General features: G+C 50.1%; 1 protein-coding gene across 2 annotated transcripts; it reads right to left on the minus strand.

The window, feature by feature from the left end:
• Positions 1 to 91: 91 nt before the first annotated feature.
• POPDC2 (popeye domain containing 2) lies at positions 92 to 12,313 on the minus strand. Of its 2 annotated transcripts, none has more exons than XM_065676109.1 (4): positions 11,349 to 12,307; positions 8,955 to 9,063; positions 4,656 to 5,022; positions 92 to 544 (listed from the first exon to the last, which is right to left on the minus strand). In XM_065676109.1, the coding sequence occupies exons 1-4, from the start codon at positions 11,891 to 11,893 to the stop codon at positions 459 to 461; spliced, it is 1,107 nt and encodes a 368-aa protein (XP_065532181.1). In that variant the 5' UTR covers positions 11,894 to 12,307; the 3' UTR covers positions 92 to 458. The 2 variants fall into 2 exon arrangements, with proteins under 2 accessions (XP_065532181.1, XP_065532180.1); XM_065676108.1 differs by having other exon boundaries at positions 455 to 544; positions 4,518 to 5,022; positions 11,349 to 12,313.
• Positions 12,314 to 16,157: the final 3,844 nt, after the last annotated feature.

Genomic DNA, 16,157 nt, shown 5'->3' on the forward strand with positions numbered 1-16,157 from the left:
GCAACCCATTTTCCCCTGTCCCTCCATGCCTTAAGATCAGTCCAAGCCTTTCAAACAGTGTCACCTCCCTCTCCAAACCCTCAAACACCAGTAGTTTCATCTCTGACTTTAATGACAATCATTAAATCAAAGGGAACACAGATTCTGTGAGCAGGCTGGTACCGCTTGCAGCGCTACCTGTGTACCTTGGTATCAGAGCTGCCGACACACCTCAGAGATGCAGGACTAGAAAACAAACTGTGGAAGCACACTGGGGCAGGCAGCTCTGGTGAACAACCATGGGGTGGGAGGTGCTGGAGTGTCACACTGCAGTCTCATGCGTGTAATTCACGTGCTCCTGAGTGTAAGCGTCTGCGGGCAGACGTCTCTGTGCTTGCTAGAGAGTGTCTCTGGTCAGAAGCCTGTGTGCGCATACGCTCCTTTGGAGGGGCTTCGGGATCAAAACAGCTTGTTGTTCCCTAGAGTTCGGGCGTCTGAGTGGGAGCCAGAGGGGCTCGTCCTTTGCAGAGAGGGTGGGGAGAACTCCGGAGAAGGTTTCCAGATGCTGCAGAGAGAAGGAAGGCAGGAGAGGGGGAAAGGACAGGGAGGAGAGGGAAGACAGAGAGGCGAAGAGCACACCATTATTATCACAGGAATAGATCTTACTTTGAAATTTTCCCAAGACACAACCCTCATGGAGCCCACCATTACTTGTCTTTCTCCTCTTCCCTCCTAAATTACCATTCAAAACAATTCTTCAACATGTGATAAATCGGGAAATGGGGCATCCTGAGACAGCAAAACCAGCTTCCTACAAAGCACTTTCTGTGGTATGGGTGAAACAAACCCCATAAGTCCTTGATTTTGCTGTCAAAGCAGGTGTAAAACAACTCTTACTAACTTAGAGTTAAGCTACAGGCCATCAAGCATCCCTCTCTCCATCCACCTCACCCACTAGACAGAAAGCCAGCCCAAGATACATCCGTGCAAACCTAGACAGCAACAGCTTCACATCTTGCAAGCACTTGACAGCAGCAAACTAGAACAAATGCAATGTGAAAAGGAATAAAAAGCAGGTGGCTTTTGCTTGGTTGAATTTGCGTGTAAGGAAAAAAGCTTAGTTTGCTATGGAGCACTGAGCTGTACAGCAGTACACGGCTGAAGCAAACCTGGAACAGAACGTTTACCTGCCCCTCTCGAAGAGGCAGCCTATAAGTTATTGAAATCTCTCTCTTCCTCAGAGAAACCATGTGCTCATCAGTATGGTATCATGGTCTGTCTTGCTCGTAAGCAGACTAGACACTCTTTCCAAGAACCTGGATTATAAGAATAATAGGCCAATATATGTCCCAGGAATATTGCCTTCTGCATGACTTTTGCAGCACTTTGAGCTTTCAAGAACTGCCCTCCTGCATGTGGTATTGCAAGGTAGCCAGTGTAGTGCCAGAAAATGGAAAGGAATGTGATCTATAGAAGCACTTCAGCACAAGGAATTTTAAGAGCTTGCAGTTGATTACCCAGGTTGGAAGCTGTTGGGGAAGGAGATGAGGGCACAGACCAGGGAGAAAACTCCAGGGGAGCTCTGATCTCTGGGACTGCAGCTATCACTTACTTCAAACAATGACACTGCAGGGAATATACCTGTTCGTTACAGGCATTTTCACCACTTCCAAGGGAAAAGTTATGAAAGTGCTTTCCCTAGGCCATGGCAGACCTGCTCAGATCATCTTCTAAGCTGTGCAAGTGCCTGGCCAGAAGGAGAAACTGCAGCCCCTTTGTACCACTGAGTTTTGGGGTTAGGCACCCAAGTCACTGTGGAGTACTCTCTGGATGTGACAGCTGGTTTTGTGCTGCTGGGGCCCAAAAGGATGCTGGAGAGGGACTATTTGTCAGCAACTGTAGTGATAGGACAAGGGGTGATGGGCTTAAACTGAAACAGGGGAAGTTCAGGTTAGATATAAGGAAGAAGTTCTTTACTGTGAGGGTGCTGAGGCACTGGCACAGGTTGCCCAGAGAAGTGGTAAATGCTCCATCCCTGGCAGTGTTCAAGGCTGGACTTGAACACCCACCCAGGATGGACTCAGTCTTGGGTGATATGGTCTAGTGTGAGGTGTCCCTGCCCATGGCAGGGGCTTGGAACCTGATGATCTTCAGGTCCTTTCCAACCCAAACCATTCTGTGATTCTATGTGATGTGATTAGCATACCCAAGCAGAGTAACAAGGAAGCACTTGTTCCACTGTTACAAACACACTAAACAGTTTGTGTTTCCTTGCCTAATTACCTCTGAAATTAAAATACCACACTGGCTCTTGTCTCCAAGGAAGATCATCCTCCTCTCCCACCCCAAACACTGGCCTCTGAAACATACAGGCTTTTATCACAGGTCTACTGCAAGTGTCAGCACACCTTGATGTCACCTCACACACAAGGTCTAGAAAGACAAAAGCTTCCAGCTTCCAACGTGTTTTAAAAAGGTTGTGTGAAAGGAAGAAGAGCTTTGTGCTGTGTGGTACAAGCTTGCCCCAACACACACATACACGCACACCTCGTGTGTATGTTCACAGGTTTGCCTCATTACTAAAAATGAGTGGAAACAAAAGACCAAGAACCAAAAAAAAGCTGTGGTGTTCCCTGCCTGCTTCCTTCTTAAACTGCATTGCACATTCCAGTTTTACTGAGCTGCATCAGCTAGGAGAATTCTGCCAGTGACTGAGAACGGATACGCTTCTGCTGAGGAGATCTGAGCAATGCACGAAGTGACTTCACCACGTTTACAACACAACCTGCCTTCATTTTTGATTGCATGTTTCCAACCAACACGCCTGACAAGGGGATGCTTGTCTCAGTATTCTTGCCTCGCCAAGTAAGGACTGCGAAAGAGCTAAGCTGCAAATCCCTCTCTCCAGCAGTGGTACCGGCAGGACCAGGGACTTCACATTCCCACAAGCTCTATGCTAGAATAAAACAAACTCTTTTTCTCTCTTTGCAAATGAACAAACAAATCAAGACAACCCGAAGCGAAACTCTCACCAGCTTTGTATCCAATTCAAGCAAAACCAAGTTTGCTTTTTCCCCCTTTCTTTTTCCCCGGCTGTTTTTCATATCCCAGATGTTAAGTTGGGAGGCACGGAAGCAGTGCAGGAACAGGCACATGACTCAGCTCAAAGCAGAATTGTACAAAACAGGAAGGTCTTCCAGTTCCACTTTCAAGAGAATAGAAACTGATGGAACAGGGAGCACTGCCCAGGCAGCCTTACCACGCAGAGCACCAAGGAGGGACTGTCCCTTTGCCGTCACAGCAGCAAGCCTTGTGCACAAGCACCACAGGGTAGGGAAGATGGCTGCAGGGAGTCAGTGGGTCCTGGGTCAGAAGTAGACTCAGGGAAGTGCCAGGGCATGATGGTGAACCATGTTCGTAGGTGCCTGCACCCAGCCCTGCATGCAGGCCCAACCGGGACATATACAGCGGTCACTTCTAGGACAGAAATCCCTGCCCCAGGCTTGGTGTCTGGCTGCTGGATGCCAGAAAGCTGCTATGATGGGGTGGTGGTAGGTCTGCAGCTGGCCTGCAGCCGCTGGCTAAAAGTGATGGAGTGTGGAATTTCTCTCTGGGCCACTTGGATCTGAATTTCAAGCACAAGCCACCCTCCTGTCTATTTCTGTTTGCCTGCATCGCTCCTCTGCCCTCACATCCACCAGGCCTGGGAATCTTTCCCTTGCAGAGTAAGGAGCTGGCATTTTGGAAGAGAGCATCTCATTCCCACTCAGCAGAAAGCAGAGTCTGGGGTATGCTAAAACTGCTTTCAGCCTGTCAGTCCACCCAGGGAGAGTGGAGGCAAGAGCTGTGCCACAGGCAGTGGTAGAGCTCAGCTCCCTGAAGAGACAGGGCAGACTTTTCAATCCCTTACTGATCTGGATGAGGTGAGGCTCAGCAGAAACAAGGACAGAGCAAATGTGGGGATGAGCTGTGGCGGGCAGGAGGAGGAAGGAATGAGCTTTCTCCCCCTGCCCAGACTGAGCACTTGGAGGGTGAACAGCAACTCCTTGCTATTTACTCCTTGTAAACCCTGGAGCTGTTTCTACCCCTGTCAGCATCTCCTGGCTTGTTTGCTCCTTCACCTGCAGACATCTTCCTCAGCTCAATACTGGCGCGTCTCTAGGCACAGCCCTACCTCATGGCAAGCTAGGTCAAACTCTGTGGGGTCTCTGCAGGCACTCATGTACCACCCACCAGCCTGGGCACCATTTCAGTTTCTCTGCCTCTCTCTGATGGAAGGGCAGAGCTTCCTATAGCCAGGTTACGGGCCCTTCCACCCCACGGTGTGGCTGGTGCCTGGAGTCAAGCCCCTACCCTGCTGCTTTTCATTGAGACAATCACAGCACTCGAGCCCACCTCCCGGGATTCCCTGGGACAGCACGCAAAAAAGGGCTACGGACCAGCAAGCCCATGGCAGAAAAGGGCAAGAGGTGGAGGCTACCCCTCTGCCCAGGCAGCTGCATCCCGGGAAGGACTTGCTTCCACAAGCGGGTACTTACGCAGGGGTCCCACACAGGGTGAGGCGTGCCCGTGCCGGGAGTGCCCTCATTTCATATACTCCCCTTCGCTCACATAGTCCATAAAAGACCCCGGCAACTCAGCAAAATCTTCCAAGACAAGACTGGTGGAATCCTCACCCAGCAGGTCACTGTCAGGCCGGGATGCCCGGGGCCGAGGAGCCGGCGGTGGTGGCGGCGGTGGCTGCGGAGGGGGCTCAGAGCCATCAGCCTGGCCAGAGGCAGGCCGTGACTCCTCGCAGTCCTCCGACTCCCCCTCAGAGGAGGCTGGCCCGAGGACGTGGTACAGGCTGGGCAAGCGGATGTCGAAGTGCAGCCCGAACTTGGCAAAGAGCTTCTCATTGAGGGAGTAGAGCTTCTCCGAGATGTCATAGCCCAGCTGGGAGGAGAAGAGCCGGGCAATGTAGCGGTCCTTCCTCAGGAGGAGATACAGCTTCTTCCTCGGCCAGGTGATGAAGCTGCAGTCGGTCTCAGCCGTCAGCGTGACCTGAGGGAGGGAGCAGAGTAAGCCCCATCGCCTGGGGGGGGGGGTAACTTACCTTGGGGCTGCATGCTTCTCTCCAGTGAAGACCCCCAGCCCCTTCAATGCATGCTCTCCTTGGAGCCAGATCACCCAAGCTGGTCAGATACATCCTTACCTACCTGTTTCACTCCCAAGGGAGCCTGAGGCCAGGTTTTCCTATGCAATTAGTGGCATGCCCTTGCTTAACCTAGCCAAGTGGCTGGCTAAATATCACTCTCTCGCTTTCAAATGATGCTCCCTATTGACACCTGAGTGATACAACTGAAGTGAGCAGGGCAGCACAGACTGGGTCCAGGGCACAAGTGTGATGAGGAACAGCTGAGGAACCTGGGGGGGTTAGTCTGGAGAAGAGAAGGCTCGGGGGGACCTTATTGTTCTCTACAACTGCCCGACAGGAGGATGGAGTGAGGTGGGGTCAGTCTCTTCTCCCAAGAAACACATGATGGGACAAGACAAAATGGTCTCAAGCTGCACTAGGGGAGGGTTAAGATAGAAATTAGGACTTCCTTCCTCAAAGGGTGCTCAGGCACTGGAGCAGGCTGCCCAGGGCAATGCTGCAGTCACCATCCCTGGAAGTGTTCACACACCATGTAGACGAGGCCCTCAGTGACATGGTTCAGTGGTGGCCTTGGCAGTTCTGGGAAGTGGTTGGATTTGGTGATCTTAAAGGTCTTTTCCAACCTGGTTGATTCTATGATTCTACAATGTCCTCATCCCTCCACACGCAGGATGCAGAGGGGGTGTTCTGCATGCCCAGCGAGCCCTGCAGCAGGCTGCCAGCCCATCCTGCTGCTGGATTGCACAACCCCTGTGCCGAGAAGGCCCTAGGAGTGGGAAGGGCCGTCTGGAAGGCTTGCCTGGTCACCCTGCACAGAAGGGACAGCCTGTCTCACCAGTTTCGTTAGGCGCTGTAGGGCTGGATGGCTTTGAAGGAGGTGCGGCACAGCTCAGTGAGAGGGGTTTACTGTGTGTTTAGGTAGGGAGCTCACCTGAGGCTTTGTTGGGTTGATGTTAGAGAATATTTCATTTTGCTTTGGGTTTTGCCAATGCAAACAGAGCCATTTTTCCCCCTAGCTGTAAGACCAGACTATTAATAATAAAAACTGTTATACAATACATGAGTGTATATTGTAATACATAAATATAATAATTATGGTAATAACAATAATAGATAAGAAAGACAGGGAGGGTCAAACTGCCTTGGGCTAAAGAAGAACATCTGAGTGTAATGAAGACACCAACATGTGAACAAGTGCAGGAGCCAAAATATCCCGGGGGCTCCCTTTCACCCTGTATCAGGGGTCTCCTTGGCCAGCCACCATGGCAGAGTGCCACTGGGAAGCTGAACACGGCCTGGGTGCATGTGTGTGTCCTTGGGTTTGATATTTAATGCCACTGCCATGCAAGCAGCTGCCTTATGAAAGAAATACAGGAGATAAAACCTGAGAACCTTCCCGGGCTGAGGTGAGCAAGAGGAAGGATCACACGGGAACTGAAGTGACCAGATTCTCATTTTCCTAACCAACTTCTGGCACAGCAGTTGAAAGCCTCTGCTTCTCATGGGGGATTAAGTGAGATGCAATAAGAAAACCTGCCTCCTAACCAGGACAGCAGGGCAGATTCCACTCATGAATCCCCTCGACACAAGTGCTCTGGCATTGGCACAGCCCGTAATTCAGTTTTCTGGGGAAAAGTGCTGGCCCTGAAACCCAACTCCTTCAGGCTCTGGGAGCCAGCAGTCCTGTGGGAAGAAGACATAGCCCGAACAGAAGGCTCAAGGAAACTGGCTCTCCTTGTAGACCACATCAAGTTTCTGCCATTTTTTTATGCGTTCAGGATTGAAACTGCTCAATCCAGACAGCCATAGGGTAAACTTGGGCAGGAAAAACCTCCCATGCACTTCTCCAGCAAAGTCCCAGAGTCAAATGTGCACTTTTGTAACCAAATGATTGTGACGCGAGGAATAAGGGTTGAGATATACCACAGAGTCTGACTACTTGCGCAGGTAAGACAGACTAGCGGGTTAAACAGCTGCCAAAAGCACCACATCACCATGGCTAAGCATGGCCATCAAAAGTTATGTCCTGCCAGCAACATGGACTGGTCAAGTCTCACGTGCTGAATGCTGGTCTCACACAGGCTGCTACTTCTTCAGAGAATCCCAGCCTGGTTTGGGTTGAAGGGACCTTAAAGCTCAACCAGTTCCAACCCCGTGCCACAGGCAGGGACACCTTCCACTAGAGCAGCTTGCTCCAAGCCCTTGTGTCCAACCTGGCCTTGAGCACTGCCAGGGATGGGGCAGCCACAGCTTCTCTGGGCACCCTGTGCCAGTGCCTCAGCACCTTCACAGGGAAGAGCTTCTGCCTCAGAGCTCATCTCAATCTCCCCCGTGGCAGGTTAAAGCCATTCCCCTTTGTCCTCAGTAATGTTCCTCAGTAAGCAGACATGGGCTGGGGCAATTCCTGCGCATGGCTGCAGCCTCTCCCCACCTAGGGCTCTGCCTGCCCATCCTGGTGCTAGGCAGGGCTGACCCCCTATCCAACCCTGTCTCACCAAGCAGGAGAAGGGCCAAAAGCATGGTTCTGGCAGGGCTGGTGCAGCCTGGCACCTGCTTGGTCCTGAGCTGTCTCATGCACCACCGATAAAGACACTCAGGAGGTTTGGGAACATTCAGTTCCACAGAAATTAGCTCAGAAAATGCTGCCGAGGTCTTTGCAGGTTGCATGCCATCAGACAGCCATTTCCCTGCCGGGAACACCAGGCAGCCATTGGACTCTCTGCTTGACTCTGAGACAGATACAGTCCAGGAGCTAGCAGCAATCTGCTGCTGGATTTAAACCCTGTGCAAAACATGAGATACCCTCACCCCTAGCACGGCCATGCTGTTGTTGCCCTCTCTACCCCATTATCTTAGCTCGACATCACTATTTCTGCTCATAAGCTGTAGCCCTGTGGCACAGTTGCACCAGAAGACATCTCCTGCAGCTGCTCCCCTTGCAAGGCCATCATCACTGGCAATGGCGAAGCTTTCAGGAGCAGCTACCATGACCCTTTTGTACATGGGACAAATTCAGACCTGAGGAAAGCAGGTTCAGAGAGCTGCCCTGGTTTAACCACGTCAGAACGTGGCTGCCCTCATGAGAAAGCCTCATTGTTCTCTCATGACTGTGCCATGTTCCCAAGGGATTAGCAAAACCCCGCCTCATATGCCCTAACTGATACATCCTAGATAAACCTCCTGACAGGGATCAGGCTGTCCTGGAATGTGAGTTAAAGGCAGAGGGATGTGGGCTTAAGTAACCTCCTCCAGAAGGAATGACAAATACTGTGGGGTGTTGACAGCAAGAGCAAAATCCTTTCAATTGCTCAAATAAGAATTGGTCTGACCTCTCAGCACAGGATTCTTCTGCTCAGAAAGAACCATATTCGGGTGTGAATCATCCTTTCTGCCTCTCCACCCAAAACACATAACCACCAGAAACCTCTGTGAAGAAGAGGATATTTATGGGTTTACATCACTGCTGCATGTTGCAATGACTGCCATCTGATGCTGGGAACGATGCACCCTGCTAGCAGTGCCCAGGGCAAATGCATCAACACAGGTACTAGGGAATGCTGTAACGGAAGAGAGCCAGCAATCCAGCACCTCATTTACCTGCTAAACTGGAAGGAGCGCCATGCTCCACCATCCCTGCTGTCTGCTGATAGGAGCATGCACTGAGTTCTTCAGAGGAAGGTAGGAATAAAGGTAACACAACTGATCGCATCATCCTGTGCTGGCTAACCCATGAGGAAGGGGACGAAAGCATTCACAGTTAGCTTTGAATGGCATCATGAGCCCCCTCCATCCCCTTCTCAGACATGCAACGAAGCAGCAAGGAGCAAAGCTGGGTTACCTGGAAAGTTCCTTCCTCAGAGGGTCGCAACGACTCCCACTCTGGAGAGTCCAGGAACTGGTATGGAAAGACGTAGTGAAGGAATTGGCCGTCCTGGCTCACACGGACCCTGCAGAGAGGACATGCTTAGCCACAAGGGAGATGTCACACAAACCTCATCAGCTCACACAACATGCAGGCAACCAGCCCCACCAGGGAGGAAAAGACTTCTCCTTATCTCGTGCGTGTCTCATACCCTCTCCAGGACAGCTGTGGATGCTCCAGTCTACAGGGCTGTTGCTCCTTTCTGTGTGGGAAAGGATATTTGTTGCCACTTCCCCATATTCCTTCTGTTTTCCATTTCCTAGTACAAAGCCAGCCCTCTCAGGTGCAATGCTTGGTCCTAAAACAGCCCTTCTCACCCTGCAAGCCTGCTGCTGCTTTTCAAGCACTTGTAAGCCAACTCTTTGTGCTTGCATCTTCTTCCTGTCCCCAGGGCTGCACGAAGCTGTTAGAGCCCCCCAAAATCACACTGGCCATCGTTCCTGACACATCACACTGCCAGCTCACAGTTAGTTGCACATTACCATTCAACCTCTCTTGGAGTCCCAAGTATCCCTTTCCCCTACTTTTACTACAATTGCCTACCAATGTCAAGGTCAAACCTGCACCCAGCCCTGCTGTGGGAGCAGGGGAGGAGCTGTACAGGCCTGGGGCAATGGCAGGGCATTCTGGAGCTCTATTCATAGCTCTTCACCACCAGATCTGGGGCCTCTTTCTTTCCTGTCACCATGTTCCCCTGTTGTACAATACGCAAAGGCAACTCGGCATGAGCAATTCAGGAGTTACAAGGCTCAGTTCACTGCTGGCTTCCAGTCAGCTGGGAGTGCTGCCTGAAGGGTCAGGGATCAAAAGGCACATTTCCTGATCCAGGCACATTCTGCATTTCCAAGTCTTGCTATTGTTCAGTTTAAGAGGGAACATCTTAATAGTAGCAATCCTCTGCTGGGTCAGCAAGGACCACACAAGGCAACAGAGTGGATACCAGGAAATGCAAATCCAATCCCATCTCCATAGAGCATCCTGTACCAGCCAAGGTAACACACTTCCCACTGCAAAAGAGCAGAACAGCTACCCCACCAGCACCAGCTTACTGTCCATTGCAGCACCTTCATGCTCAAAGAGCAGCATCAGATTATCCAGCGCAGGGCAAGACAGCACAGACTCTTCCCACTGACATTATTTGCACATAGGTAAACTTCAGAGCATGCTGCTCAGCACAGAGGTTTCGTAAGGGGAAAGACACCTAATGGAAACATACATTCCCCATTTCCTCCCAGTGCTTTGCCACTCAGCACTGGTGAGTGGTCCCAGGATGCTCTTAACACATCCTAGGAATGGGACAAACACCAAGAGCAGGAAAGACAAGCCTTCCTTACACATCCCCCCACCAAAGAGGATGGACCATCACAGTAAAATATAAGTCCTAGGGTGATGCTGGGTTTGCCTTTCTAAAGGAAAACCCTTATGAAACACACTTCCTACAGCTCAGCCCAGCTCCCATTTACAGATCTCCTTCCTTTCCCACTCTCACTTGACGTTCAGTGCCAAGTGCCTGGCAGCAGCTGGGAAGCTAGTATCATTCCTATTTGTATGCAATTGGGTTTTGCACATCATGAAGAGAAATGCTCGTAAAGGCAAGCCGCAGGATCTCCGGGGAATAAATGCCAGTACTTGCTCCGCACAATTCACTCAAGAATCAAATACCCAGTGTGACTATCTAGAGGTTCTCAAGGTCCTCCTCGGTAGTCCAGAGGAAGGAACATCATGAATGCATGACAGCACACGGAAAGAAAGAGGCCTGATGAGGCGGGATCCACCACAGGAAAGTGTGCTCTCTTTGGGTGAAATGACCCTCAAAGTGAGACATTTCAGAGCCCTGAGGGCTGAGGTGATGGGAGCAGGGGTGGGACCTCTCCCTGAACACTGCTGTCTGGGGCAGCAGGTGGACTCAGCACACTCAGTGCACAGCCCTTCACATCACAGAGGTGTGTCTGGTACTCCCAGAGACCACAGGTCCAGACACACTGCCTTGAGAAACACCCTCCGACAGCCAGTCTGCTCCCATCACAAATGAGACAACTTTAAAATGACAGAGAAAGAGGTACAGATTCCCCAGCGGTATCACAGCACGGCTGAGCTGGGCGCTTCACTGCACATAGCCTGATTCTGGGACCCCTTCCCTGAAATACCCACACTGTCCCCCTTCCCAACAAACAGATGCATATCTCAAAGCCCTGTCAGAGGAAGGAAGCGATCCTCACCCCACAGGATGAAACCACAGAGGGTGAAACCACTACAATAAGCCACGGCACTTTGCTGTCAGACTTTGCTCAGAAACAGGAGAGCCTTTACCTGCCAGACAGCAGCAATGAGAGGCGGTCAATGGGCGTCTTGCCCTCCACCGCGTAATTCTGGTCTCTGACGAGCGACTGGACCTGCTCTTCACAGCACTTCACAATTTCTTTGTAGGCATCCAGGGGCACCTGCAAGGGCAGGTACATGGTCTTGTAGAGGAGGTTAAACTCTTCGGGGATGGTGTCTCTGCGGAGCCGATAAGCCAGGTGAGCCAGCTGAAGCAAGCAGGCGAGGACGAGCAGCATGTTCCAGATGAAGATATCCAGTCCGCAGGCGCTCAGCCAGCCCCACAGGGCATAGCAGAAGTAGCCTGGGGCCAGGAGGCCAAAAATATAGAGGGACCCAAAGATGCCACTTCCCCCCATGTAACCCAGAAGGACAATGCAGCTGGCCAGATGATAGGCTGCCCCCTCCAAAGTGTCCTTCCAGGCATCACACACCGGAGGCTGGAGAAGAGCCTGGTCCCACGAGAGGCTGCTTGTGCTCATCCTTCCCCACTCCCCACCCTCCCTGGCTGTCCTGTGCTCAAACTGAATTGTCATACGCAAAGAGTGCTGCAGAGGTCTGAAACCAGAGCTGCTGTTCCTCCTCCTCCTCCTCTTGAGCACCAGCTGGTCCCACAGCAGCGAGCTTCAGAGTGACATGGTAAAACGCTGCTGAATGTTTCTGCACCCAAAAAACAATCCCAAAAGGGCTCGTTGCTTTGTGTCTCACAGACCGGCGGCTGGCCCCCTCCTTAGCCACAGCACTGAGAAAAGAAACTTGCAAACAGGAGGTGAAAAGAGCTCAATTAAAGGAAGAGTAGAGGCCATTAGCTGGAAAAACTCACAAACAGGACAGAGATCTCCTTGCACTCGCTGCTCTTTCGCCTGCCCTCCGGCAAATGGAAATAGCGACCGTGAGAGAGCAGCAGAGGGAGCTGGTGTTGAGTGTGGAATGTGTATCACTTGGCAGCGGAAAGAAGAGAGACCCCAAATGGATAACCATGTTTGGAATTGAAATCCAAGGAGCACAAGCAGGGAGGAGAACAGAGAGCAAGCATGCACCCGCTACTTAACATAACTCAGGCACCCAGATAAGCCCAGCGCAGAGCGAGGAGGGGAAAGGAGAGGGGAAAACAACCAGCTTATCGCAGCGAGCTCCAGCCACACATGGGGCTCTGCACCGCTCTGTGCCCCTGCAAGAGAGCCACTGTCACCCAGCGCTAAAAAGAAAAAAGGTCACCCCCTTCTCCTGCTGTGGCTTGCAGCACTTAGCAAAAGAGAGAGGCTGGTTCTCAAGAAATGCTTTCCAGGCGCGGCAGCAGAGCCTCCCCCTTGCCCCAGGAAGCTCCATCTCGTGTGGCGTTTTGGGCCAAGGGGCATGAGGTAAAGCTCCGCACGGGCAGAGAGTTGTGGCTGCAAGTTTAAAGCTACAGTAAATGAGCCATTGGGACCAGCTTCATCTATCACAAAGAGGAAACTATCCTGCCTCCAACTGCGAGAGTGTAACACCTGGGAGCATGCTTTGTGGGGAAACCCTAGTCGAGGGAGGATTCTCCTACCCCACAGATAACAGGCTCCGTAGGGAAGCATCCTCAGGAAACGCCATCTCACATTTTTATTTCTTCATAACTATTTCAGACCTTCATTCGATGTGAAAAGCAGACAATTTCCACTTGGGTAACCCAGGATACAGGCACAAGGGACCTGCTGAGTCCAGTCCTCCATGGTCAGCTACAGAAAAGATGTGTAAATGCAATTTCTCCCCTGCTTCGAGTAACACGTTGTGAGTCGTACACGCAGGATCTGCCCTGTTGCTTGGAAGCAGTTACATTTCAGGCTTTGACGCAACCTGCACAGTCAGTCAACAGTATGAAGTCAGCCTGCATGGGTCAGTGGAGTAGAGATAGGGTTTCAAGGATGGTCATGTTTCAGTCCGAGCTTGCAGCTGCCCTGCCTAACGTGCCATTCCCACTGGCACCATTCACTTAAAGACACACTAATCACCTCTTCTACTAACAGTGCTCTGGATAACACTGTCTACTGGGCAAAGCTGAAACAGTGCTTTATGGCAGCCTGAAAGAATTCATCACGAGCTGGGGCAGTACAATCTACCTCTACAATGATTAGTCCCCATGCAACACAGAGTGGTACCACTCCTAGGAACAGCAAAAGCTGTGCCATCTTGACAGGTTGCCATGTGTGAAGGAAGGAAGACAAATTAAGCTTTGAATGGTGGGGGAGGAGTACAATCCATTCAGAAAGACGCTTTCTGTTAAGGGTGAAGTGAATCAGGGAACCTTTTCTCCAGTGGTTCCTAATAAGAGATCAATCCTACAGACTGAAGCAGAACAAGGCTCAGCTGCAAGAGGTATGGGGAAATGAAGAACCTAATTTCTCTTGACCTTGTCTGCAAAGAGGGAAGGATGATCTTATAGCTGAAGCACTACAATAAAAAACTTAGGAGCCAAGTTCTGTTTTTTGTACCATTGCCATGTACTTGCTAGATGATCTCAACAACTTGCCTACCTTTAAGCGTCTGAAAAAAGATCAACATTATAAGGGATCCTCTTTCTGAGATAGGCAGACAGTTGATAGGGATATGGGATATCAAGACTGAGAACACTCAGAAGAAAGATACTTCACGTAAGACCTCCGAGACAAAACTGAACTGCTGTGAACAGCAGTGTAGAACAATGTTAGAGGAAGCATTCTGAGAAGCAACATTGCAATTTCTCCCCCCTTTCCATACTATCAAGAAACTTTCGCAACAACATCAAAGAAAGAGACCAGAAAGAAAATTACTAATTTCACTCCTTGGGTAAATTCCTGAGCTAGAAAATACTCTGGAACACAACTTTAACAACTTGTTAGGACAAAGGTGCTACCTCAGGCATCCTTCAGAAGACAAAGAGCGGCGCTCCAGTAACCCCAGAGGCACGTGCTGGGGTCAGAGTGCTGCCAGGGATGAGGACAGCCTGCTGTGACCTCCTTACAGAAGGCAGACAGGAAGCTTTAAGCCCACAGCAGTAACAGCACCAAGCTCCCACTGGAAACCATACAGCCTTTCTGCTGGGGCTGAATGTGATGCTGTAGAGAGAATGCTATAGCCTTTTAAAAGGTAGATCTCTGAGCACACGCTAGAGATTGATTTAGGTGTTTTCAGGCCCAGTTTTTCTTTTAAAAAGGAAGATTTGTAAAGTGGTTCAACCAGCAAGGCTCAAATCTTCCTTTCTTCCTAGAGCACACCATGGCCATACAGTCTCCAGAGCACTTTCAGCTCTCCATCCAGCACGAGTTCAAAAAGCTCTTTATTTTCCAAAGAGAAATTCTATTTTCATACCTTGCCTTCAGTTAGAACATGTGCTTTCCCTCCAGGGAAGCTGGGGTTCATCCAAGATGAGCAATCAAAAGCCAATACCAATTCAAGGGGGAAAGCCACACAAGTATTAAAAGGGAGGTACCAAGGCCCAAAACAATTTGCCATCAAGAGTGCAAGTACACAGAAAACACCTAAGCAGCATTAACACTCTTCCCTGGAAGAGGATAGACATTACAGCAAAATGAGTCTGTGAAGAAATAAAATAGACATGTCAAGCTTTTCAGCAGTGAAACTAGCAGTCCATAAACAGATACTCCACTGGTTTCCCCACTTACAATGAATTCAACCAGTAGCATATTATACTTAGCCCCGTGAGATGATGCAATCCAGGTGCAGGCTGCACTATGTTTGTCAAACAAATCCTCTGTTCTGCAGCACTTCACCGAGAGTTTATCAGTCCCAAATCTCACAGCAGCTGGCTATTTTGCCCATCTTCAGGAAGCCTACAGATTCACTACTGATCCTATAAGCTTAAGATGACTAGTACGATCACCTGCGTTGAGGACAATAAGACCTTGACAGCTTAAAGTCAGAGAGGGCATAATCAGGCATTTTTTATTTGTTCTGTAGTAATTAAAATCCTTTTTGATTTATTATGTAGTGCATCGCTGGCATTAGTCTGCAAAGCTGTTACTTACACACTAATATACCCTGTAGCTTCAAAATAGTTACATATATAGTCACATTACAGCTGTTGGGAAAGGTCTAAGGCCTGCTCCAGACTACCTCATAGGGAATCACAAAGGGACATGTACTGTATGTAGCTGAACTGCTACACAATTCAGCCCCATTTCGTGCTACTGCCACGTTTCACACCCTCACAGGTACACCAAACACCCTGTGCAGGGTAGTGTCTCACCAGCTCTATTGGTAACTAGTAGCACAGCGCCAGTAACTCCCACTCCCCAAATCAAGCCTTGAACCCACTGCCCCGGAAATCTGTAGCAACAAATTGAGCCACTCAGCAAGAAATGTGATTTGACTACAAGGTTTTGTTGCTTTAAGTATAGAGTTGTCCCGTACCCATTCTGTCCATGTTGCATATGGGTATCACAGGATCACACTCATCATCTTCCTTCCAAAAGCTTTCCATAGTATCTTACCATGCTTTTACCTTCAGGCACGCCAAGATGTCTTGAGCTTACAGAATTTGTAAATCCTGTAAACCCACTTTTCTTGACCCAATTTAATAGCACTGAATCTCACTTGACTTCTGACCCCTGCCCCGCTCTTTACTCTGTAACACCATTTCCACAGTTTACCCAGACTGGACATACTACCACAAAGCTGACGCTCATCCACCTTTTAATGTTCTCTTCAGTTCAAGCTCTGGCATGCATTGATTCAGAAATAAATAGCATTATTTAAGCTTCCACCTCAAGATAAGAATAAACATCATGAGGAGAGCCAGGTCCTGCTCCCCGGACAGCTACAGGCCTTCAC

The sequence above is a fragment of the Lathamus discolor genome, chromosome 4 (assembly GCF_037157495.1).
Source record: "Lathamus discolor isolate bLatDis1 chromosome 4, bLatDis1.hap1, whole genome shotgun sequence".
Classification (NCBI taxonomy): Eukaryota; Metazoa; Chordata; class Aves; order Psittaciformes; family Psittacidae; genus Lathamus; species Lathamus discolor.